Source organism: Felis catus, chromosome C2 (assembly GCF_018350175.1).
Source record: "Felis catus isolate Fca126 chromosome C2, F.catus_Fca126_mat1.0, whole genome shotgun sequence".
NCBI lineage: Eukaryota > Metazoa > Chordata > Mammalia > Carnivora > Felidae > Felis > Felis catus.
Genome location: NC_058376.1, coordinates 132491248 through 132515802, shown reverse-complemented (window position 1 = coordinate 132515802; position 24555 = coordinate 132491248). Strand labels below are relative to the sequence as shown.

Genomic DNA, 24555 nt, shown 5'->3' with positions numbered 1-24555 from the left:
GCCACATCCTGTCACCCTCTCTGGAGGCCACCTCTGGTTCTGGCGCCCAGAGCTGTGGGGCAGGACAGTGCTGGGGGGAGGTGGAGGGGGAACTTTTTATCACCCAAGTTACAGAGAAAGAGGTGCTAGGAGGTGGCCGAGGGAATCAAGGCAAAGTGCCTCTAGGATGTGATTTGAAGTAACCAAATTACAAATCTGAGTGAGTCCTTCCTGCACCCAGACCGGGTATAAGTGAGTCACTGTGGTACCTGGGAATTTCCAGCCTCCTGCAAGCATCAGTATTCTTGGACTTTGTCTTTTGATGGCATAGTGTGAAGTCATACATGAATTCAAATCTCAGCCTCACCACTTATTGGCCGGACAGTGGGACCAACGCCTGACCCTCTCTGAGGCCATGGTTCTGGAGGAGTTGTTGGGGTCACAGAACCTTCTCCGATGCCACTCGCGCATCCTTGGTTACAGAACATTCCCACTTCAGTTTCCCCGGGGGTGATGATTACCCAGAGTATTCCTGGCCTGGTGGAGTCTGTGTCTTTCTGGGCTGTGCTGAAAACATCAGAACACGGGACTGGAGCTCCTCCTACAGCGTCGTATTCTTATTTCTTGTTCAAGCAACCACCACAACCTGGTATGAAATGTTGGCAATGCCCGCCCCCGCCCCAGCCCTCGAACTGGCATTCTTCTGATCTTGGACATAGCTGTCCACCAGCTCAGGAAGGCTCAAGGTTGTGGGGAGGGTATTCCCATTGGGGTTTCTTCCTCTAGCTAAAGCTGCTTCTTTGGGTTCCTGACCAGACCTTTCCCCTGGAGTCATTTTACTTTCTGCCCTTCTGGAATCTGCCAGCTGTATCCCTAGTTGCTGGCTGCCTTGGGAAGTTATACAACCTGAAACCAGTGACTGGCCTCCAGACTTGCCCTTACTTTTCCAGGAGGAGGCATACTTCCTTCCTTCCTTTGTCAGTCTCTATGTTTCCTCTTTCCTCTCTCCCTGTTGGATGGCTCTTGCTCCCGTTCTTTTCTGCCAACCGGGGTTTTTAAGCCTTTTCTGAAGACCTTTTCTTTCCAGTGAGTCTACATTCATTCATTCCATCATCAAGCATGTATCATGTCCCTACTGTGTATCCCACCCTTGTGAATGAAAACGGGTATCAACCTTGCCCTTGTGGAGCTTATATTCCACTGGGGGAGATTGACCTTGATCGGATAATCTCACAAGACACAAAATCGCCAACAGAGATAAGTGCTGTGAAGAAAAGGCATAGGGAACTATGACATTATCCAAGTGAACGTGCCAGAGTGCGAAGATCCAGAAGGCTTCCCTGCAGAAGTGATATTTGAATCCAGATCAGGAGCTAGCTGGAAGGCACCTGAGGAAGGAGGGATGGAGGGTGAAGGAAGAATAATCTAGTAGGGAAATGGCTTGTGCAAAGACCGTTTCCTTAGACCAGCGTTCGTGACCTTAGTATACACTGGAATCATCTTGAGAGCTTTTAAAAGTATGGATGCCTGGGTTCTGTTCTCTGCATTCTTAATGGAATTGGTCTGGAGTGTGGCCTGGACATTAGGACCTTTAAAAGTCTAGGTGAAGACTACTGCCCAAGCAGATCACCCACATTGCAGGGAATACATTTCCTAATCATATATGTTCACGACACTCTTCTCAGTACCAGGGGAGAATAAGTAGGTGGAGCATTTTCAGGCATTCCATTTTCTTCCAGAAGGAATGAAAGAAACCCACCTTTAGAAATTCCTTCGTAAAGATCTCACAAATAAGAACAAAATAAAATGAATAAAAAAATAATAGAAGTTGTCAGCATTGTGTTCCTTAGATCCCTGTTAATAATAGTCTTAACAAAAAGGAGATTGCTTTTCTCATACGAGGAGGTCCAGAGAGGTCAACAGTGGCTGACTTTGGTTCAGCTTCTAAGTGTCACCATCAGGGTCCCATGCCCCATGAGCCCCTGGTCTTTCCTGTATGTTGGCTTCTCTTCTCATACCTATTACCTCAGGGTTGCAATGTGGCTGCTGCTGCGCCAGGCATGTTGTCTGTCTTCTAGACAGGAAGAAGGAGGAAGCTAGGTCTCTCACCAGCTCTGTTTTTTCCTTATCAGGATAGACTTTCTCAGATGCTTACCCTTCTCCCATCACAGACCTTGCATGCAAGGTCATCTGGGAAGTAGAATGTCTGTCTGGTTTCCAAAGTATAGAGAAAGGGAACGGAGAGAATTGGGGAAGGTACCCCAACACCTGGTATGGTTAAGGGACCCACAGAGAACATCACCTCCTCCATATCTTGGATCAAAAGAGTCTCTTTAGACCTCTCCCCAGGGCCTACCCTAAGATGCTGTGGACTTTGACCTTCTTTCTGTTGTAAAGGTTGCTCACATCTCCCCGGGGCTGTTTGGTTTTCGCTTCCTTTGCTCTAGTAACACAGCATTCTGTTGCTTCCTAGGACAACTTGTGATGGGACCCAAAGGGGACAGAGGATTTCCCGGGCCTCCAGGAAGTTGTCTTTGTGGAACCCCTACGAATGTGAATAACCCCTCCTACAGGGAATCCATGTATGGGTCCAGCTCCCCTCATGTTCCTGTGGTAAGGCTCCTGGGAGAAAATCTGGTGGTTATCCATTGGGACCTCTCACCTGATCCTCCAAGAGCTTGTAAAAGCCTTTTAATAAACTGATTTCCTCATTATACCTGGTACGCACTCATTATAGGAAATTGGAAAATAAGGGAAAAATAAAAATCTAGGAAACCAAGTTGTCCATTTGGTTGTGGGTCCAACTTGAGGGTTTTTTTTTTTTGTCTTTTTTTTAAGGACAAAAAATTATAGAAAATTTTAAGTAAATGCAAAAGCAGAACGAATAGTGTAATAAACCTCTATGTACCCTTCACCCAAATTCAACATGTATCAACTCCTGGTTAATCCTGTTTCCTCTTTATACCCACTCACTACTGCCCACCCTCCCTTGGATTATTTTGAGGTAACCCTGGACATTAATTCATCACTTGAATGGCTGCATAATCATCCATCCATCATGCGACTGTGCTGTGATTTATTTAACCAGGGCCCTGTTGTTGGGTACTTGGACGGTTCTCCCAGGCTTTTCACTAATGTAAATAAAACCGTAATGAACACCTTTGAGTATAACAGTTTTGTTAAGACTCCTTTCCAGATGTTGAATTACTTGATTAGATGACATCATGTTTTTATTTAAGTCTCGGGAACATTTTAAATGTTAGAAAATGTTTAAATTGTGGACATTCTTATTGCAAACCCAGACCTTAGGAACTGGGTTGAGAAGATGTGGGAATCAGGACATCCCTCCCGACTTCAGGAGGATCCTCGTCGTGTGATATGCAGACTCCCCCTCCCACTGTTAACCAGCCCAAGGATGGAGATTCTGTGTCCTCTTCCAGCTTTTCCCCTGACCCCTATAGAAGTGTTTTCTGGAATCCTCACCAGTGTGTTCTCTGGCAGATTTTTGTGGTCAACAACCAGGAGGAGCTCGAGAGGCTGAACACCCAAAACGCCATTGCCTTCCGCAAAGATGAGAGATCTCTGTACTTCAAGGACAGCCTTGGCTGGCTCCCCATCCAGGTACCCTGAGGCAGACACTCAGGACATACCCGAGGAAAGAAGGGCCACCGGTTGGGCCTAGCGCAGAGCTTCTGCAGTCTGTTTCCGTGGAAGGGCTGGGCACGCTCCTCTTCTCTGCTTCTGAGCAGTTCTCCGTGTCCCCGCCCACCACATAGGACCTCCTCTTGGAGGCAGGGTTCCAGACGGTCTCCCATCCCCACACGGCCAGGATGCTGTCCTGATCTGGCCCAGCCTTCCCGCCAAGTGCAGAGCTCTGGGCCATAGGAGAGGGGTGCCTTTCCCATCCGGGAGGAACCCCCCCGCCCAGACCCGGGGTCTCCATCCCAGTGCCCACAACCTGTCATGCCATCCCTAGTAACTGTCCTGTGTTTCTGTGGCCAGGTGACCCCTTTCCACCCTGTGGACTATACTGTGGACCACCGTGGCTCCTGCGGGGATGGAGTCCTGCAGCCCGGGGAGGAGTGTGATGACGGAAATGATGACGTGGGTGACAGTTGCATCAGTGAGTGGTGCCTGCCTCGGGGAGGGCCTGGATGAGGGAGGGCAAGCCCCTGGATGCCAGCTCTGGTGGGTTGGGGTGATCTCCAAGCCAGAGGGAGTACCCCTGGGCTGCTGTGGGGACGGCCCTCCCATTCAGGCCAAATGCTGACTTTTTACTGCCCACGCATATCATGGTGGGTTAGTGTCAAGGGTCTTGCCCCTAGAGAAGCCACCAGTCCCTCCTTTTCCCTGAATCCTACTTCTTGGCAAAACCCACGTTCCAGTTCACGTTCTTTATCAAAAGATAAAGGTGATACAGAGTGAAAGATGAAAGGGAGAAGCCAAGAATTTGCATCAGGACTTTTACCAGATGGAGCCCTTCTTAGGGGAAGCAGACTTCAGGCTGATGGGATGCTATGGGGACAGGCAGGCGGCACTGCACTGGAGGGTTTGCTTTCCTTCTTCTTTTTTTAACCACGTGAAAGAAACAGGAGGTGGTATGTAAAGTGGGGGATTTGGAGCCGGACGGAGTAGAGTTCGAATGTTCCTAGAGGAGGCTCTCAGTGGGAATGGAGGGCAGTTCACAGCTCAAGTCTCCCTTTCCTCCACTGAAAATTGGCTGTGTCGGTACTGACAGCTCACCTCTTTAGAGATGCTGCAAGCTGACGTGCGCCAGGTCGTCTGGGTGTAGTAAGGATTCAACGTCCCTTCACTGAATGATTTTTAAGTCCTTGCTGTGAGGAGCCGGCCTGGCTGAGGGCCGGAGATGTGTAAATGAGCAGCGATGGGCACAGGGACCGAGAAGTGGCTGGATCTCTCTCTCTGTAGCTGTACTTGCCGGACAGTTCCCGGGATGGTGATCCCCGGCATGCCCGCTTTGCCTGGAGTCCCTTCTGCCCCTGGTGCAGACAGAGTCAAATAGAAGATCACACAGCAGGAAGGAACCCCGTAAAAAGAGGGTCGTGGAAGTTCTCTGTAGACGAGAGCCGCCGTGGCCATCACTTGTGCCCGGTGCGCAGTCTCCTGACTCTCACTCCATGGGAACCCACGGTGTGTCCTGTGAAGGGGAGGTGGTGTCCACGCCCCAGGTTTGAGATAGAGATATTGAGGCTCAGGGAGGCCAAGGGGCCTGCTCTTGTTCTGTTGGCTAACAAGTAGCTGGAGTGGGCTGGAGCTTGGGTCTCCTTATTCTCTGGTGTGGGGTTTGGGGGGGCTGAGGGGCACTCCCCGGATGCATCTGAAGCTTTGTGGGAGTCCGCTTAAGAGGGTGCATGCTCTGGGTGGATCCTTTAGGCCACACAGTCCTTACAGGCTAAGGTAGGCCTGTCCCACCCCAGCACCCTCTCAGGGCTACACTCCCCTGTGTCCCTCAGGCTGTCACCGGGCCTACTGTGGAGATGGTCACCAGCACAAGGGAGTGGAGGACTGCGACGGCTCTGACTTTGGCCACCTGACCTGCGAGACCTATCTCCCTGGGTAGGAATCACCTCGCGTGCTGTTATGACACCCCTGCCTCCCTCTCTGCCTGCTTCCTCCTCTTTCCTTCACAAATACTTTTTTTAATGCTGCTTATGTTCCTGGTACTTTCTAGACACTGAGGTATGGTGACAAATAGCACAACACATGGTCCCTGCTCACCTAAGGGAGACAGGCAACACACACATAACGACCACGTGCCCTCTTAGGGTGCCTGAGTGCCTCTGAGGCCGAGCTGAGACAGAGAGTCACCAGCTCCATCCCGGACCCCCGGCAATCAGCAATCTCTACGTTCAGCTGTTGCCCCTGGGTGAGCAGCTCCCAATCCCAGTGGCTACCATGACCACATTAGTCTTCTGGAAAGTGGGTCTGGAGGAAGCCCAGTGGAGGATGGAGGTACCAGGGCATTTCCAAGAATCTAAGCATCTGTATAACCTGAATTCTCTGCAACAACTCCGACCCCCAGGGCAGGACTATAGGTGCAGATGAGATCACACCAGCATTAACATCTAATTTTGCTGGCTCATGACTGTTCCAAGAAAACCCCGGGAAGTTAGTACCCCCTTCAGGGACCCCTCTACTTCTATCTGGGACTCTCCAGTGGGTGTTCACATTGACCTCCACGGTTGACATCTCCCAAGCCAGCCGAAGGACACTGGGCCTATGAGATGCAAAACCATACCACATTCCCTCTAATCCTCACAGATGCGGAGTTGTATAGTGTTGTAGGGAAAATGAGAAGGCTTTCCTCCCTAGTTCCTGCTTCTCTGTTGGTTCCGCAATGGATCGCTGGCCCTTCATACCTCCTAGGTCCCTCAGGAGTCCAGTCTCTTCAGCCTTTGCTTTCAGCCCTATTCCTCTGGTAAGCTTGGACCCCGGCCCTCAGCAGGGCTGGGAAATAGACACCAGTCCTGTCTTTCTGTCACCCCTCTGTCCACTGACTCTGTCCACCCCTCTGTCCTCTGTCCAAGGAATGGAAGGCATTCCTCAATGGAAGGCATTCTCCTCAATGCCCACCCCCAAACACACACCAGCGTCTCGAACCAGGCTGGGGGAACTACAGATCTGTAGTTCCAAAACTCCAAGCACTTTAGGCTTGGCCAGGACCCGACTGTATCTCTGTGTCTGTATGTACTGCCCTATCCCTGAAGTGCCCTGTCCTCTGGCACTTGCCAGAGAGGTGGCAGGTCTGAGCTGATTGATGGCTTCATGGAGACAAGTCAGTGTAGATAACTGGACATGGAACACAGGACTGCATAGAGCCTGGGGCTTACCCACTGGTTCACTGTGGTTACTCATGTAATCTCTAGAGGCCTCAAGGGATGCTTGTGAATATGGGTATAACGTGTAACCATCATACATTAGCACTTGGGCTTACAGAGGTATAGGCTGTGCTGTCCAATCTGGTGGCCCCCGGCCACACGTTGCTATTTAACTTCAAATTAATGAAGATTAAAAATGCAATTATTCATTCCTACTAACCTTATTTTAAGACCTCAGTAGATACACATGGCTAGAGGCTGCCGGACTGGACCGCACAGAAATAGAACATTTGCATCAGTACAGTATGACCAATGGATCGCGCCTGGAAACCTTTCAGGTCTTGAGAAGGGAGTGATTCTCTCAGAGACGCTGTGTTAAGAACATCGTTACCAACTCTTTCCACCCAGATCCCTCAGCTGGGCTCAAGGGGCAGAGCCGCAGAGGCCTGAACTCAACTGTCCCAAGCCTCTTACCCCAAGTGAGAATGAGAGCACTCTCTGGCAAACCCTGAGGCCCTTAGTGAGGTAGCAGTAGTGACAGCTGTCTGATGAGGGTGGACCAGAAGTCACCAGAGGTGGCCTCAGAACATGCCTTGGTCCTGAGGCCTGGGCAGGAGCCGTCGTGCCCGCTGCCCTGCGCGCACCCTGACCCGTATCTGCCCCCCTCAGGTCATATGGGGACCTGCAGTGCACCCCCTACTGCTACATCGACTCCACGTCCTGCCGCTACTTCACGTGAAGGGCCTTTGCGGAGAAGGCAGGCTGCATCCCACAGGATCGGCAGCAGCTTTTCCACCCTCATCAAGTTGACTTCACACCCCCCGGTCCGGTTTCCGTCACCTTCGTGTGACAAAAATAAGGATGAGCCCTTGCTGCTAAGACATGCTTTTAACTCGGTCCAACCGGAAGAACTTAGGACCACTGCACCCTGTCTTAATCTGAGGTACCGGAGAACCTTCCACATGCCCCCGCTGGGAACCGTTTTCCCATTGCTACCATCCAGCCAAATCGCCGACCTGCAGTGCCCTTTTTCTTCGGAATGTTACCAACCCAGACCGTGGACTTGGCTCACAACTGTTACCTACGCCTAGACCTGCAGGGCTTTTTGAATTTGTCGTCATCCCATCTGGGTCATGTGGTGGACAGGCCTCCCCACTCCTCTGACCTCCAGAAATGTGGGCATTCTCACCCGGGGCAGCCGGCCGTCAGGTCTCTCCAGGCCTGTGAGCCACAAAGCAGGGAAATGAACCCGCCTTCTTGGAGTGGCTCCCAGCTCTGCACCCGCTGAGGAACCCCTCAACTGGCCACAGCCCAGCACAGCCTCATGTGGATGCAGCTCCCCCAAGAAGGGACCCAACTGTGAAAAAGCCCGGAGAAAGCCACCAAACCGGTGCTCTGCCCCTGGGAGAGGGCGGAGGCCCAGCTGGGTGCTCAGCTTGTGAACAGCAGAACAGTGGCCTTCCTGCTTCTCAGTGTTTCCCAAGAGGGTAGCTTCTATAGTTTCACCATCCCCAGCACCACCTTGACCTCGTGGCTCTCAGTACTTGGACCTCTGTCTTGTGAATGCCCCTTATGTCCATCTCTTGTTCAGGAGATTCACTACCAGAGGGTGTGACTTCCTGAGCCTACACTTGGGCAGGCTTTTGGTGTTTCCGGTCCTTAAGGAGAATGCCACCCCGGGTCTCCCCATAATGAGGCCCTACGACTGAGTACCTGTTCTAGGCAGAGACCATTTCTGTCCTGAGCTCCAGCTCCTGGCTGCCTGCTGACTCCTGTGCACACCCTGTGACCTTCCCATTGTGTCTCTGGAGTGCAGAGCCTTGCCCTCGTGTGCCTGAGCCCCTCGTGTTTCTGCAGGGTCGTTAGTCTGGCATGACTGTGAGCTGCCTTGTACCACCATCTTTCCTGAGTGGGGCTGAGCTTTGTTTTGGAAAGATGTCTCCCCAGTGGCAGACCGCAAATGGGATTTCCTTGTTTGTTACCAGATGGAGGGACGCTGTTGAGCTTTTGTACAGAGCACTTTAACGTGCCTGAGTCTTGGGGACTCAGCAGACAAGAGCTTCTGGCCCAGCGGGCTATCACTAGTGGTCTGTAGCAGATGGGATCAACCTGAAGGTGAGGTCTTCAGAGATGGGCTTCAGACAAGAGCTTCCGGCTCAGCGGGCTGTCACTAGCGGGTCTGTAGCAGATGGGATCAGCCCAAGGGTGAGGTCTTCGGAGATGGGCACACTGGCCAGCTGGGTTCCCCCAGGCTCTACTGCACACCTTGGGGGTGATGTTGCTCCCATGAAAGCTGCACCTTCATGCTGGGATCTCCGGATATCAAGAAATATAAGCGGTTTGTTTCCCCACTGTGGCTTTTTCTTCCCTGGGGGTTTTGGACCAGAGTCCCAGCATTACTGGTTGGAATGAGGGGTCTGAATTCACTGTTTCTGAGGCTCTGCAGAGGATTCTAGAATGTGGAGCAGTCCCACTCAGAGACAAGGGAGGAAACGGAGGTTGAGAGATAGGGAGGGACTTAGCCAAAGTCACAGAGCCTGGTCTTGCTAACCTAGCCTCACCCCAGCCTTATTTTAGGACCCTGTTTAGAACGAGATGGCGTTCCGGCACTGCCCTTGGACCTGGCACGAGGGGCCCTGTCCTGGGCCTCTTGCCTTAGTACCAATCTGGCCCTCCTCTGGCCATGACCCTCCCCACAGGGCAGGGAGTCTGTGAGGCCAAGGCGACATGCCTAGTGGACACCCCTCTCCCAGACCGTGTTCCAGGTACCCAGGAGACCACAGTTCTCACCCAAGCGGTCCTGAGCCTGAGGCCTCTTCCCCAAGTCTGCCTGCCTGAGTATGACCTGCATACGCCTGTAAGCACGAGGGGTGACCAGGGACAAGCTGTGTTTAGGGGTTGCAGATGGGGCTCGGATAGGCGGGCTGGAGTTGCCACAGAGATGCACACGAGGCCCCTCTCAGTGCAGGCTGGGCCTTGCTCTCCTCGTGCTGCCACAGAACTTTGAGGAATCTAAATAGTCCATATTCAAACCCAGCCTTCTAGGTCTTTATGAAGGTGTGACTGACAGGTAAGCAGAGAGAACATACTTAAGAACACTCTGTTAGTTTGATTATAATGTAAATACGTAGACATTTGGTGTGTGAGCCTCCACCTATGCTCTTGTAACCAGATCCCACAATATTAGAGGGGTCTGTCTCCAAGTATTGCGAGGGGCGTTCTGAAAGGCCCTGAAAATAAAAGGGTTCAAAGCCACGTGTTTATATATATGTATATAATAATAGTAGTTCTCCCCCTGTGGAATTGTGAAATGGAGAAATGAAAGATGAAGGAAGATGGGCCGTCCCCAGCCCTGCCCTGAAATGCTAATTGTGGTGGAGGGAGCAGGTTCCCCAGGAGCAGGGGCACCTGTAATAAGCAGGCCAGGCGGCCACAGGATAGGTAGCTAGATGTTTCCAGAGAGCACCTGCTGGTCCTGTAGGGAACTGAGGGGCCACAGTGTGGAGGGAAGGACGATGAACCCGGAGTCCTGGCACCTGGGCTCAGGCTGGGTTTGTCGAGTCTCACAGCCTCCATTTCCTTACCCGGAAGAAACTGTAACAAGGGCTAAATTGTCTTTTGGCTTTAACAGCTTGTGGGTGGGGACGCTATCCTCCAGTGGTGACAGGACCTGCCTAGGAGTGGTGATGGATTCCTTCAGCTGCTCCTGAGGCTGTCACATGGAGTGGCTGAAAATATCATAGGGTCTTCAGAGGTGCAGTTGGGTCGCTAAAAAAGGCTATGCCAGCTTAGATGCTTTTGTTGGTAGGTGGCAGAAAATCCAACTTAAATATCATATAAACCACAGGGTGAAATTTATTGGCCAATATAAGGTAAAAATTCCAGAGGTAGGGTGGAGATCAGGCATGGTTCAATCAAGGCTCCCACTCCATTTCTCTGCTTGAGCTGTCCTCTCTGCTATTTGCATCTCTCCTGTTAGTTTGATCCTTGGGCTGGTCACAAGCTGACTGTTACAGTTTCAGGCTCACATCTGCACCCTACGATATCCAGAGGAAGAGGGAACATCTATTCCAGTGGCCCCCAAGACATTTTTTTTTCCAGAAGCCACCCCAAAATCTTACCTTGAGCCTCATTGCCTGTTTGGGGTCACATGCCCATTCCTGAACCAATTCATATCATCAGGAGAATGCCACCTGCTAACTGGATTACAGCTGGGTTCCTGAACCCACAGGGGCAGAAGCTACAAGAACACTCGTAGCCCACTCCCTGGCGACTCTCCAGAAGTAGATGGGCTGTGTAAGGAAAGGGTGGCTACTGGATGATATAGTGGGGAGCAGAAATGGGGTGAATGGGTGCTGGGTACACAGTGTCCGTCTCTGGTTTTACTTTTCCTTTTGGCAGGAATAGGTGCTGAGCCACTTGAGGCAAACATTTGGGAAGATCCCTCACACCTAAAAAGCGCTTGGCTGATTCTGATAGGTCCACTCGAGAGAGGCTGCCTCGCCCAGGGAGGCATAGGTAGCGAAAGAGGTGGTGTAGTTTGCTTTTGGGAAAAACAGGAAGAGGACTGGATTCACGTATCTGGGTTCGAAGCCTGGCTGTCACCAGTGCACTGTTTAATCATCCTGCATAATTTACTTTTCTGTTTTTGTCATCTTTATACTGGGAATAATAGTACCTTATTTTCAGGGTTGTGTTGAATTTTAGTGATTATATGGTTAAAATTTCTGACACCTAGAAACTCTTCAGGGAGGGCTGGGTTTTATCTGTGTCATGATTATTTGGTGACTCACACCAGATCGGTCACCTCTTTGGGACCTGGGGTCTCTTTCTTCCCCCTTTGAGGCTGGTTGCATGAGAGAACAATGGGGCATTTCACCAAACCAAGAAAGACCAGATTATGATAGGATCTGGGGGGAGAGGTGGAGTATAGGTAGAATGTAGAAGCAGCATTGTGGGGACAGGCTCAAAGCAGAGCAGGCAGTGTATAACGGGGGTCAAGATGAAGCCTGGACTAGGAAGTGGACCCAGGTCCTGATTCCTTGGAAAACTACAAAGTTGGGGGAAAAAGCATGGAATGTTATGCCTGAAAATCCCTATCAGAATTTCTGTATCTGCGGTAGAAACTGAAACTGCTCTGTGTCAAAGTGACTCACGTGGCTCAGGTCTTCCAGGCAAGAGTGGAAAGTTTCAATCTTACTGATAGGATTGCACGCTGCAAAATTTTGTCACAAAAGTTCACCGTGATTTTTGTTCAGGTTGCAGGAGTAAAAGCAAGGCTGGGGCCGTCATTGAAAGGCGAGCAGTAGTCCCTCAAAAGAGTGATCATGATACGGCAGATCTGGCAGGAAGATTGCTTCCCGTTAACTTTGCAGCTGGCTTTATCAGTGTCTGCTGTGGCACTCTGATGAATGCCAGAAACAGGGCCGACTTTTCCTCTCTCAGTCTGGACTGGTTTTTAACCCTTTCACCTGTAACGGAGGCCCAAGCTTCGTTCAACTGATCCCCAAAGATCCAGGTCAGCCCACAGGCTCCTAACAACCAAGGAGGCACAGGGATGGGGTTTGGCCCCAGAAGTCTTTATCCACCTGCAAAGCCAGCTGAATGACAAATTTGTGAGCAAAGTAAGGTCTTTAGAGGAAACTTGGTAACTAGTACTTAGAAAGCAGTGCTTGGAAAGATGGTAGGACAAATTTTCTGAGCATCATGGGGCATACTGGTCATCCATCACTCTCATATGGGCATAGAGGACACATGGGTCGAATTGCTTACGAATCTCCAAACCTCATAATTAGGGCGACTTCTGCTCCAATGACTGCCTTACTTCAGTTATCTCCCCCAATCCCTCCTCTATAGTGAACCAATTTCAGTGAAACTCAGATCTTGCATTTGGTAACAATGAGCTCACAGATCAAGTATCTTGGCAATTCATCAGGGAGATTGTTACACTTCAGCAGCTCCCAGTTGCCACCCATGGGCCCAGAGGCTCCAGGAGTGTGGGTTCCTCTCCAGCATCTTCATTTGTAACCATTCTGAGAGGTTGCAAATCACACAAAAGTAACGGGTTAAGGAGTGTCCCCACCCCTACCCTGGGGGCAATAGAGGAAGTGAACTCACATTCCCTTTAGCAGAGGGGCTTCCTCTGGGGGGGGGGGCGGGGAGGGGGGCTCACCTGAGTTCTTTTCAGCCCAGACAGTTAGAGTCAGACAAGTTTACAAGAAACAACCTCGCTAAAGGAAGAAATAAGCTATTTCCCCTGCCGTCTATCCCCCCCTTGTCCTACCACCTTTATAGAAGGGAAACGGGGCCCATGTAATCATGAAAATCTGCCAAGATGCTATTATCTCAAGAGAATTGAATATGTCATTATTTTGGTTTCTGTAATTTCTTCAAGGACAGTGAGGAATTATCTTGCCATCTTTCCACGCCCTTAATACCTCTTGTAGATGTTGGTTTTTGACGTTCCAGTTCATAGAGCTACCATACCCCACTGCATGCACCACTCCAGGTTACCCTCAGTCTAACACCTGGGATGGGAAGTTGAAAGCAGTCATACCATAGTCATCACTTGAGGCTCACCAAGGGAGTCTGTTTCCTTGGGGCAGAGGTTCTAAAGCTTTAGGGTTTATCAGGATGTCCTGAAGGGTTTGTCACACAGATTATTGGGGCCCACTTTGGAACTTTCAATTCAACAGATCTTGGTGGGGGGGGACTTGATTATATTTCTAACAAGGTCCCAGGGGATGCTGATGGTACTGGACCAGGGACCACATTTTAGGAGCCACTACTCTGGGGAAACATCTCATCTGAGAACAATGGCCGTAGACCAAATACACTGGGGGGGGGGGGGGGGGGAGGAGGACTTTGAGTAGGTGGCTTTTTACATGCTCTTCCATTAAGGACGTAGGGTCTGTGTCCCTCTTGAATCCAGGTGGGCTTTTGATTGTTGGAGCAATAGAATACTGTGGATGTGATGCTGTGTGACTTTCCAGGCTAGGTCATAAACAACCAAGCAGCTCTTGGGATGCTCATTCTAGGAGAAAGCAGCCATCACGTAAGAAGACCAACTACCTTGAGACTGCTGTGTTAGAGAGTCTCTGGCTGACAGTCCTAATGAGCCTGCTTCCAGCCATCCCCACCACGGTGCCAGACATGTGAGTGAAGCCAGTTTGAATTCTCTAGTCCTGCCCATCTGCCAACTGAGTCCCACTGAGTGACCTCAGTTGAAGCCAAAAGAATTGCCCAGCCAAGCTCTGTCCTAAATCCTAACCAACAGATTCCATGAGATAAAATGGTTGTTGTTTTAGCCACTAAGTTTTAGGGTAATTTGTTACTTAGCAATAGGCAATGAACAGTGCTCTAGGTTGGAAAGGTTGGAAAGGAAGCACGCTACTCTGAATAGGGCAGAGTGCCAAGTCCAGAGGAGCCTTTGCTTGGTTTGGGTGCCCTCTGCAGGAACCATGGACAGAAACTGGCCTTAACCCCTACATGGACTCTTATTTAACTGGCCAGGAGAAAAGCCAAGTTGAGGAAGGACTTAGTGATTATATGGTCCAGTGTTGTCAACCATGGTAGGGACATGGCGTACGTGGAGGAAGTAGATTGATTGCAGTGATCGCCCGAATTCTCACACTTCTCTGTACTTACACCTTGCAACTCCTCCCATCACCTGGCAGATTGCACTGTATTTGCCCACCCCTTGATTCTGAACTTGACCCTGTGACTTGCTTTGGCCAATGACACGTTAGCAATTGTGACAGAGGCAGTTGTTTCCCCTCTCACTCTAGCATCTCTGCCTTTGCCATGACAATGTGCTGGGCTAGGTTGCTAGAGGGTAAGGCACAAGGAGCCTGCCTGAACTGCCCCAGCCGTGCTGGCCAAGTCCTCCTAGATCAGCTGAGTCTGCAAACTGCCAGGCATATGGAGTCCAGTCAAGACCAGACTGTCCAGCCACACCCAGTCTTAATCGCCAATCCAGAGCTGTAAGCAAAATAAATGCTTATTTTAAGCCACTGAATTCTGGGATGCTTTGTTACGTGTCATTGTGTGGCAACAGTTAACTGAGGACCACACTCCCTTGAGTGAGGAATGGACACCACCACTTCCCCACTGAGATTCCTGGTTCAAATCTAACTCCTATTTCCACCTGAGGAAATGTGAGCCAGTTACAGAATGAGGAGCAGAGGATTCCTAGGCTAGTTCTCTTAGTGCATAATTGTATTCAATCCAAATTTATTGAGCACCCATTAGGTGAGAGACACCAGAGAATTAAGAAGGCATATGGTCACTGCCCACCTAGAAGTTTGCAAGACTGCTGTGGGCATTGCTGTGTGTGGAATGGAAGCAGGAGGCAGGATCACTTCCAGCCAGTGAGTGTACTGGGCGGGGGGAGGGGGGGCGTGGCATTCCAGGTGGAAACAATTTGGTGTGCTAAAAGAATTAGGATATGTCTAAAGATTCAGTTTAACCCCCGCATGGTATTTAGAGTCAAAGCCAAGTCTGCCTTTCCAGACCGGGTAATGACCTCAGATGCCATGTGGCTCACATCCTTCCAGTTTTGAACTTCACACCTTTTGAAGCTGAGGTGTTCATCCTAATGAGCATAAACACCAAATTAAAAAGGAATTCATTTAGAGAAGCAGGCATAAGCATAAAGGATTAATAGAACCTTACGTTTTTCATTGATTCCTAGTAAAAAAATAAAACCCACCAAGACATATACTGCTGACCTTCATTTTTTACTTAAATATAGTGATCTTTAAGAGAATAAACCAAAAAAAACTTTACACAGCAAGTATTTTACATAAATGCAAACATTTTACATAAATGTAAACATGCACATCTACTTCATAATTACGCAAAATAAACTTTTAGGCACAAGATTTCAAAAATCATTAAAGAATAAGACAACCCAAGACAGATACAACATAAGCAACAAAAACACACATTTCATAACGCTTCAATTGGTCTTGTCTTCCAACCTACTGGTTAAGGCCTGAGTTTCAGAAATCCTACCTTCCTTGCCAAATGGAAACATCCAATTTGGCTGTACCTAAGAGAACATACTATTATCTTTCAAAATAATGTTAATAAATACATCACTCACACTCTCTCTCTCTCTCACACACATACACACACACACACACACACACACACACACACACACACACACACCATACTTACACCTTACTTAACCAGCCTCTCAATTAGGATAGCAAGGATTTTGGAATTTTCAAGTTTTCCCACCACTGAAGCACATACATATTAATACCACACACAGAAAAAAAAAATGATTCTGCTATAGAAATAAAATAATGAGTGGCATCATCACAGATCTCGTTTGTTTATATTGTTTCCCCAATTCACGTCTTTACTGCGGCTTGCCATGGCTCCCTGGGCACCCTGAATTTAAGTCTTTATATCTTGCCTAATGACTTACGATACGGCAGAAGTTGTATAGGACAGAGAAAAGGCAATTTTAACAATTCAGTTAGAGACTTCCAAAACCATGAAAATCACAAATAGTTTTCAGCTGTCTCCAAATGCTTGGAATGTTTGCTCCACGTCTGCCCTCTGTACTCCACTGGTTGGTTTTCTCTGCCTCCTCCCCACCAGGCTATAAGCATCTGAATGTCTATTCTTGTGGACACCCCGGGGAATAGAGATGAAAATGACGGTCCCTGCTTTTAAGGAGTTCACACCAACCAGAGCTCAAGCAAGAGGAAGGTCAGTACAGACAGCACTCCAGTGGGCAGAAAAGAACAGAGGGAGAGTCCGCGAAGGTGGCACCTACACAGCGTCAGGACCGGGGCTTGGCGGGGGAGAGGGAGGGAGGGACTGAGAAGGCACAGAGGCACGAAGAGTAAGTCCAGTGAGGCTGGCACGAGGTAACTCAGAAGTAGTAGTCTGTGGGGCCAGATTCTTGATTTCCAAAAAGACAAGACTCCTTATTCTGGTGGGTAAAGCTGGAGAGCAGGCGGTGGGAGTTGTGGGGAGGGAACCACCGAAGGCTTCGTGCAGAGAACAAACTGGAGCCAGCTGGAGGCTAACCATGCAGGGCCAGGTAGGACGGGTGACAGAGGAAACGAGCCCAGAGAGCTCGACTCACCAAACCCAGTGCCACGTGCAAGCATTTCCTATAGAAACAAACATCTTGACCCGACATGTGAAAAACCACAGTTCTATCTGTATAAATCAAGACTTTAGGAGGCAAAAAAAGAGAGTGAGGCTTAAATAGATTATTTTTAGTTCAAGTTCCTGGAACCTGCCCCAGCTTGAGCAAGTTAAAAGCAGTGAAACAATTCCCACATCCAGTAACAATTCAAGTCTCCCAATCATGACCTTTACCTTCCCTGAGCTGTCATTAGCAAGGAATTATAAAGCAATTATCAATTCATTATGAAGAAGTTCCTACCTGCCATTCAATCCACCGAAACCTCACGATGGGCTGAGAACCCACCGCCGAGTACCAGTGTGTCCCCATTACCTACACGTGGGGGGGGTGGCGGTGCGAGTGTGCCACCGGATGATGGCTCCCGACCCACATCTCCAGCTCACTGGAGTCACTGCACATGAAACGGGGGACTCCATAAGGTGCAACTGTCACCAAGGCCCCCACCACGAATCATCTAATTCCTTTCCAGGTCCAGACTGCTTCCATCCACTAGCTGGGGAAGCAGAGGCCATCTTTGAGTGGAAGAACCGAAGGAAGGAAAATCATTTTCAATGTTCTTAACACCCATTGAACCAAAGCAAATGGAAATTTCTCAGGACATTCAAATTGTATCCATTCAAATTATAGAAACAGGCTACTCCATACCAATCACAGGATGATTTATCACACATTCACTCAATATGGAACATTTACTAGTGACCAGTTTCCTGTAACAACAGATTCATTTGGAAACTGCACACTGCAAAAGGCAATCTTGTGACTTTCTTCTAGTTTATCAAAAATACAAATCAGTCTGGGAGTCAGGCACAAACAGTGGTACAAAAGCATGAAGAGAAATACCTTATCTAAGAATGTGCTCGTTTCATATTGCAGAACCCCTATCTAGATTCTGGTTTTTGGAAGCCTGCTGCTGGTTCTTTCGCTCAGAAAGGTTCCTTCACTACACCTCTCTCCCACTCCTACCTCCCCTTACTAAAATTCACTGAACGGGAAACACTCAGTATGGACCTACGTGGAACTAAAAGCCCCAATTTAATTGAATCTCATGTGTCAGCACAGTGGCTGCTGGTTTAATCTGCTCAGCCAGCCTCGTGTATCTAGGGACTTTTTGGATCAGAATCTGAGCCAGAAGCACCCAACACTTCATCTTTGGGAATCCAATCAAATCTCTGACGTACAACTAGAAGTCCCATGAACAAGAATCTCCGGTTCCAGTTAATGAGATTCAAGGGCGGGAGCAGCAGGAAAAGCTGGGCCGGGGGCAGGAGACGGGCCACGAACCAGCTGTGTGCTTCTCTTTCCTCACTTGTAAGTGAGGGGGCTGAACTCGCGGAGCTCCGGGGTCCTGCCCAGCAGCCGCTCTAGGACTCCCTCCTCAAGTCCATCTCTACACAGGCTCGTCAAGCTGGGTCAGACAAAACTTCCTCACCACTTTGTCTCAACAGTTTAAAGTGGTTGTAAAATACTTCTATGCTGCAGTCTGAGGTCTCCCTCTCTCCCCTACCCCTCAAAGACCAGGTTTCATTTCACTGGTGCAGACCACCTGGCCAAACTGGTGGCTGCTGAGGTTTAAAAGTGAATCACTGGCCTGGTTAAGATGATGGCCTTTGAGTAACCTAGACCAGGGCACATTTGTCTGTTTTTCATGAACAGTGTTAACCAAATAGCAATAGAATTCTGTTAGTTCTTCTATAGATCTACTTTGCAACATGAGATTGTTCAAAAATTACACGAGAAAATCACCCATCACCACTAAGTTAAAGACTTGAGTATCTGAGACCTCCAGAGCCTCGAACTCCTGCTACAGTCACTGATCCACAGCATGTCCCTCTCGGCAACGGGCTCCATGCGAGCGCAGCCCGGTCCGGCAGCAGATCTGTGCACCGAGACGCTGATTTCGAAAGATCTGGCTCTAGTCATCACTGTCACTGCCAGACTCACTCAACTGCAAGTCATTTCCTACAAAACAAAAACCACAGAATCACACCAAAAGTGCGCAATTTAAAAATGACTTCCCCACAATTCTTTGTTTCACCGCCTTGGTTATCGCACTATAGTAAAACAAGCCAGTTCAACTTAATTAGGGAGGAAAACCGATTTGGCTCAGTGACAAAACTGACGCAGTCAACGTTTTTAAAGAAATGCTATTCTTGATATCTGCAAAGCACAGCGATGCTACGTACTAGGATAGAACAGGGGGAAGCAGGCCAGACAGCTTTTAAATGTGTTAATAAATAGCAAAAAAGTATAAATAACTGATTCACCATCTAGAATCGTTCACATGAAGTTGCTAAAATAACACCGAGTTAGGCTTCCCGTCAAGGAAGCCGAATACTGTTTATACCAGTAACCTGCTAATCCAGCATTCCCTCCTGTTCAGTTACTTTAAACCTCAACTCTCAACTGAAGAGCTTCAATTACTTTAGCCTCAGATTTTTGTTTAGTGTGCAGAATTCAGGTGTTAGGAGTAAAGAATAGAAGTGCTCAGCGTTTTAATGCTCAGCGTTTTAATCCGATAGAGTAACAGGACCCAGTTGATAGCACTCAGATTATAGCAAAAGTGAACCGCTATACGACTGGATTGCTACTCCTAGACCAGCCCTTCTCAGTTTGTGTGGAGGACCCCGGGGTCCTTGAGACCCTTTCAGGAGGGTACTTCCTCTTCTAACTACACACTTGTGTGAGGCCAGATTTTCTTCATATACATCAACCTAGACAACTTATGGCAACAGACTGAACCCAGGTTTCCACTAAGCTAGATCGTAAAGAGATTTGCGAAATTTTAAAGAAATGTTACTCTCTTACTAAATATTTTTTGATTGGAAAAATTTGTTTTTCATAAAAATGATACTTTTGTTAACATGTGACAGTTTATTATGTTATTTTAAATGAATTACTGGATAATTTAAATATTTCAGTTTTAATTTCTAATGGTAATATTGAGTGGATATAAGCCACATACACAAAGCTCTTTGGGGTGCTCAATAATTGTTACAATTAAGAGGTCTGACACCCAAGAATGGAACAACTACCGTTCTAAACTTAAGGAAGGCAACAGGGGCCTGGCAAGAGCTGGTAACTCCCAATCAGCTAAGAGATTGAGCACGATCTCTTAAAAAGTAAGATGATGTGCTTTAACAGATCAGTGGAACTGGAGCTGGAAACCTAGTTTTGAAATTGCTTATATAAAGTTAAGGTCTTGCCACTTGAAGAGCTGCAGATCAGGATGACTTGGTGCGCAATAAAGAGCTAAAAGGATTTTAAGATACTGGTAAGCAGATAACACCCACTGTGCCTTTTTTTTTTTTTTTTTTTTTTTTTGCTCTTTCTTTCTAGGAGGAAAGAATAATTTGGCATTGACTGGGCAAACTCGAGAACTGAGTCAAAGCCACAGTAGCTATCTGGCACTATTCCACTAGGAATACCAAATTCCCAATATGAAATTTACTATTCCTGGCCAACTGAGAATAGCACCAAAGCATCCCCTGACATCCAGAACGTAGGCCCAGAAAATGGGATAGCAGACAGTATCCTCGACTGATATCCTAACAGTGTTCAACTCACTCAAGTAGCGTTTCTCCAGCAGGAGTGGTCTTGCCCCCCAGAGGATATCTGGCAATGTCTTGAGATATTTGGGGTTGACACAACTGGGGACAAGGGAGAGAGAAGGGCATCTACCGGGTAGAGGCCAGGAATGCTCTTAGTCATCCTGCAATGCACTGGATAGCCCCCATGACAAAGATTTATCTGCCCCACAATGTCTGTAGTGGTGAAGTTGAGAATTACCTGTAATGTCTGTAGTGGTGAAGTTGAGAATTACCACTGTAGTAGGGTTAACTAGGTTAGCTTACCAACTATTGCCTCCAGACCTTCCAACCTCCTCAAAGGCAGTCGTGCCAGATGAAAGTATTCATTAGGATACTGGAGAGAGAAGGGCATAGGGAGCAAGCACTCTCCCCATTTCCAATACGAAGAAATCTGTTTTTGTTCTTGTTTTTCTCTCCTTTACTTTAGTATCAACTGCACGGAGAGCCACCCAGATATAGCAATGTCCTTCCTCTTCCTCTTGCCAAAGGCTAGTTGGTTTCCAAATATACCCTAATGGCTCAGGTTCCAAAGTCTATGGGCTGCAGGACACCACAGTCTGGACAACTGTGTTCTTGGGACTGTAAAAAGACCTAGAAGCAGGGGACACTATAGTGGAGGGCATCGCCCCTAAAGCCTGTAAAGCCTGGTAAATGCAAAAACAAAGAGCCGAGCTGTTCATGTTTCAGCATTTTCGAGAATTCACAAAAACTAATTTGTGCCAGTGGGTGAAAAAAAAAGAACAGATTTTCTAGTTTTGTGCTTCCCCAACACCCCCGCCCCTTTTATTTTTTTTAACTGTTTGGTAACTTCTTTCTGCTCCAAATTTTGGCAGGATGCTTTCTTATGCCTTAAATATCTTCTGGTTTACAGACTCGGGTGTAAGATATATAGAAGCTGCATCTCTAGTCCGACATGCCACCCTTCTCTGAGCCAGAAAAGGGAGAGCACACTTACTGAGGGTGTTCATGAGCTGGTTGCTTCCTTGTGGCCGGCTGGTTCCGTTGGCAACGGCCGGCCTGCTGTTGTAGGGCTGCTGGTGTGCAGGCTGTGGAGGAGACGCTGGACCGTTGTCCTCACCCTCGCTGCTGGAGCTGTCATCATCGCTTCCCGACGAGCTCTCAGAGTCTGAGGAACTGCTCCCACTGCTGCTGCTCATCTGCTCAATAATGTCAACTTCAGCCCTCAGCTCTGGAATAAAATGACACGACGGGGGTTAGCCAGCAACCACTCTCAAGGCCGCAAGCTGCCTTCTGTAAATAGTGAATTGGCAAAACCAACAGCAATGAGGAATGACTAAAATTCCTGCTTCTTATTCCTTAAAAACGTATAAACAAAACGACTAAGACCAAAATGAACAAAATAAAACTGTCTTCAGAGAGACAGCGGAAACATTAACTTCACCCCAAATAACAAAAAAGAAAACTGTTTCAGATAATGATGGTTCTGTGTAAATTAAGCCTATTTGCCTTATCTACTTAAAAAAACAAAGACTGTGAATTATGGGATTAAACACCAAATAAGAGAAATATTATGCTAAAGGGTTGAAAAATATTTGACTAGGAATTGGAAGATCTGGGTGCTTGTTTTGGATCTGCCTCTAACCAGCAGTGAGACCGAGGTGGGAGTCAATGATTTTTTTCCAAGACACTTTGAAAAAATAAAAGGCCACAGCAGACAGCCTCTGAGGTCCTTTTCAGCTTTCCTGTCCCACAAAGGAACTGAGGCATGCAGGAGGAACCGTGGTAACGGAAGGAAAATGGGGAAACAACATTCCTCCTCTGCCCTCTGTATATATTTCACGGACAGCCATGCCTGTCAGGTATTACATTTTTTTAATAGAAGTACAGCAGCGAACGAAAAACATGTTTACCTAACCCTTTCAATGTCAGTGAATACATTAAGGATACCTCATAGGATACATCAAGAAAGATGCCAGATTTTCCTGTCCAAACATACCATGTGATTTTAAACACGCATGGTTCCTTTAGGCGTAACTGTCAATCACTAACCACTCATAGTCCAATTCTTGTTCAACTAAAGTGAAAACTTTAACAAATAGCATTCCAATATCCCTGAGGAAAATCAAAATCAAGAACAAAAACAAAACAGGAGGCTTAATAAGCGTGCACCATGCAGAGAATGATTGTTTACTGAAAGCACTTCTATAAGGCAGAAGAGGCAAACTTCTCAAGTACAACTCTATCTTTCCCTGTTTACTACTGCTACAGATTTCATTGTGTTTCATAAAACTTTATAAATCTGAAATACGACAGCCTCATAACTTCCTGAGAGTCTGAACAACGAAAACCACCCCCTCCCTGTATGAGGAGAAAGCCAAAGTGAGAACCCGACCAGACCGCTAGGTCTTTCTAGGCCATGTCCATTTCCAGGTCCCATGGCACTCTCATGTTTACACACTTTGTTAGTACAAAGCAATGGTCCTGGTATTTTAAATATCCCTCTGACCTAGATACTATACTAACACTGACACACCCGGTTTTTACCCCAACACCTTGGAATTCTCTTCTCCCAAAACCTTAAAGGCACGGCATATAGACTTTTGGATGACAGTCATGCTTGTTTAAATCCTGGGCCTCTGCACAGAAAGCTGCAAAGACAGCCACAACTCAAGTCACTTGCCTGGACCTCCCTTGTCAAACGAGAGAAGTGGTAACAGTCCCACCTCCGTCACCTCTGGAATGGTGAACTCTGCAGATTATTTTTTCAATGGCAGAGAATGCCCATGCCACCGGTGCCCATGTGATGTCAACATGATAGCCTTGTGATCGCCACAAAAGCCTCAACACCCAACTCCCAGCGGCTATCAGTTCCAGAAAATGCTCCCTACCTCTTTTGATGTCATCCAGCTGAGGTTCAGGTGAAGGGTTATCTTTCAAAGGAGAAGTTTTGGGTCCAACCGGAGGCTTTGTCGGAGCTCTGAATGGCAGAGGTGGTGGAGGTGGTGGCGGCTGAGATGGCTGTGGGGGACGAGTGGGCTGCTGTTCCATTCGGGCTTGGATTTTACTGCTCCCCTCAGCTCTAAAATGAAAAACAGACATTAAATTGCAGGGCCAAACACAGTGCTCCTCAAATCTGTTCAGGTAACCAAGCACCTAGAGGTCTCTGCACAATCGTGCTTCTCTACACACTACTTCAAAATACTGATGTTTGTCACTTTATCCCATGAACTACTCACTCAACAACTGCCTGCTGCATTCCGGTACTGCACTACGCACCAGAGATACAAAGATGAATAAAACAGCCCTCAAGAAGCTCACATTTTATAACAAGCAAATAAAACCGATATGCAGGACACAACGTGATCGTGAGAACCCATTTTACCAGCAGACAATAAGACTACTTGACTTGTATACGGTATAAAGTTATAGTCACAAGTATATGAGTTACTACATAAAACCAGCTCTTGAAATGCTGGCTAGTTTGCAAGTTTTCCCACGATCTGTTTACTGCCTGTTCATCTTGTCACGCGCCAGCTCTTGCAGGCGGACAAGCAAAGCATCCCACCCCAACCGGAGAAAATTCTATTCACTAACAATTTCTTTTGTAAACAGATGAGCCCACTTTCGGCTTTTGAACTTTGGTGGGCACACAAATCGCCTGAGGATCTCATTAAAATGCAGATTCCAACTTAGCAGGTCCTGAAATTCTGCACTTTAAAAAGCATCCAAGTGATCAAATGCTGCTAGTCCATAGATGACAGCGAGTAGTGAGAGAAATGCCCACAAACATCATCTGTTGGGGAATTAACAGTGGCACCTGGTTCGGGGAGGTAATTAATACAAATCTATCCCAGGCAGGAGAGGAGCAGGGGGCTTGGACGCGCATGCCCAGGCTAAGGGCTCTGTTCTGATGCTGGACTCCGGTTCACAGGCTCATGAATCCACAGTCTCTTCGTGTGTGTGTGTGTGTGTGTGTGTGTGTGTGTGTGGTTTTTTTGTTTGTTTGTTTTTACAG

General features: G+C 48.0%; 2 protein-coding genes across 4 annotated transcripts in view; one reads left to right on the top strand and one right to left on the bottom strand.

Annotated features, from left to right (window-relative positions):
* Positions 1–10073, top strand: part of COLQ (collagen like tail subunit of asymmetric acetylcholinesterase) — a 60194-nt gene extending 50121 nt beyond the window's left edge. For both annotated transcript variants that reach the window (XM_003992132.4, XM_003992134.5), the window contains exons 13-17: positions 2453–2592; positions 3481–3600; positions 3982–4102; positions 5454–5556; positions 7488–10073. In XM_003992132.4, the coding sequence (XP_003992181.2) occupies positions 2453–2592; positions 3481–3600; positions 3982–4102; positions 5454–5556; positions 7488–7557 (554 nt within the window). In that variant the 3' untranslated portion in view covers positions 7558–10073. The remainder of the gene's footprint in view (positions 1–2452; positions 2593–3480; positions 3601–3981; positions 4103–5453; positions 5557–7487) is intronic.
* A 577-nt stretch (positions 10074–10650) lies between these two features.
* EAF1 (ELL associated factor 1) overlaps positions 10651–24555 on the bottom strand; it is a 19497-nt gene continuing 5592 nt past the window's right edge. The window contains exons 4-6 of one of the 2 annotated variants that reach the window (XM_045037644.1): positions 23429–23619; positions 21535–21768; positions 10651–10855 (exon numbers count right to left, since the gene is read on the bottom strand). In XM_045037644.1, the coding sequence (XP_044893579.1) occupies positions 10815–10855; positions 21535–21768; positions 23429–23619 (466 nt within the window). In that variant the 3' untranslated portion in view covers positions 10651–10814. Of the gene's footprint in view, positions 10856–17630; positions 18952–21534; positions 21769–23428; positions 23620–24555 lie in introns of those variants that run through there. The other variant, XM_023260581.2, reaches the window with a different exon arrangement.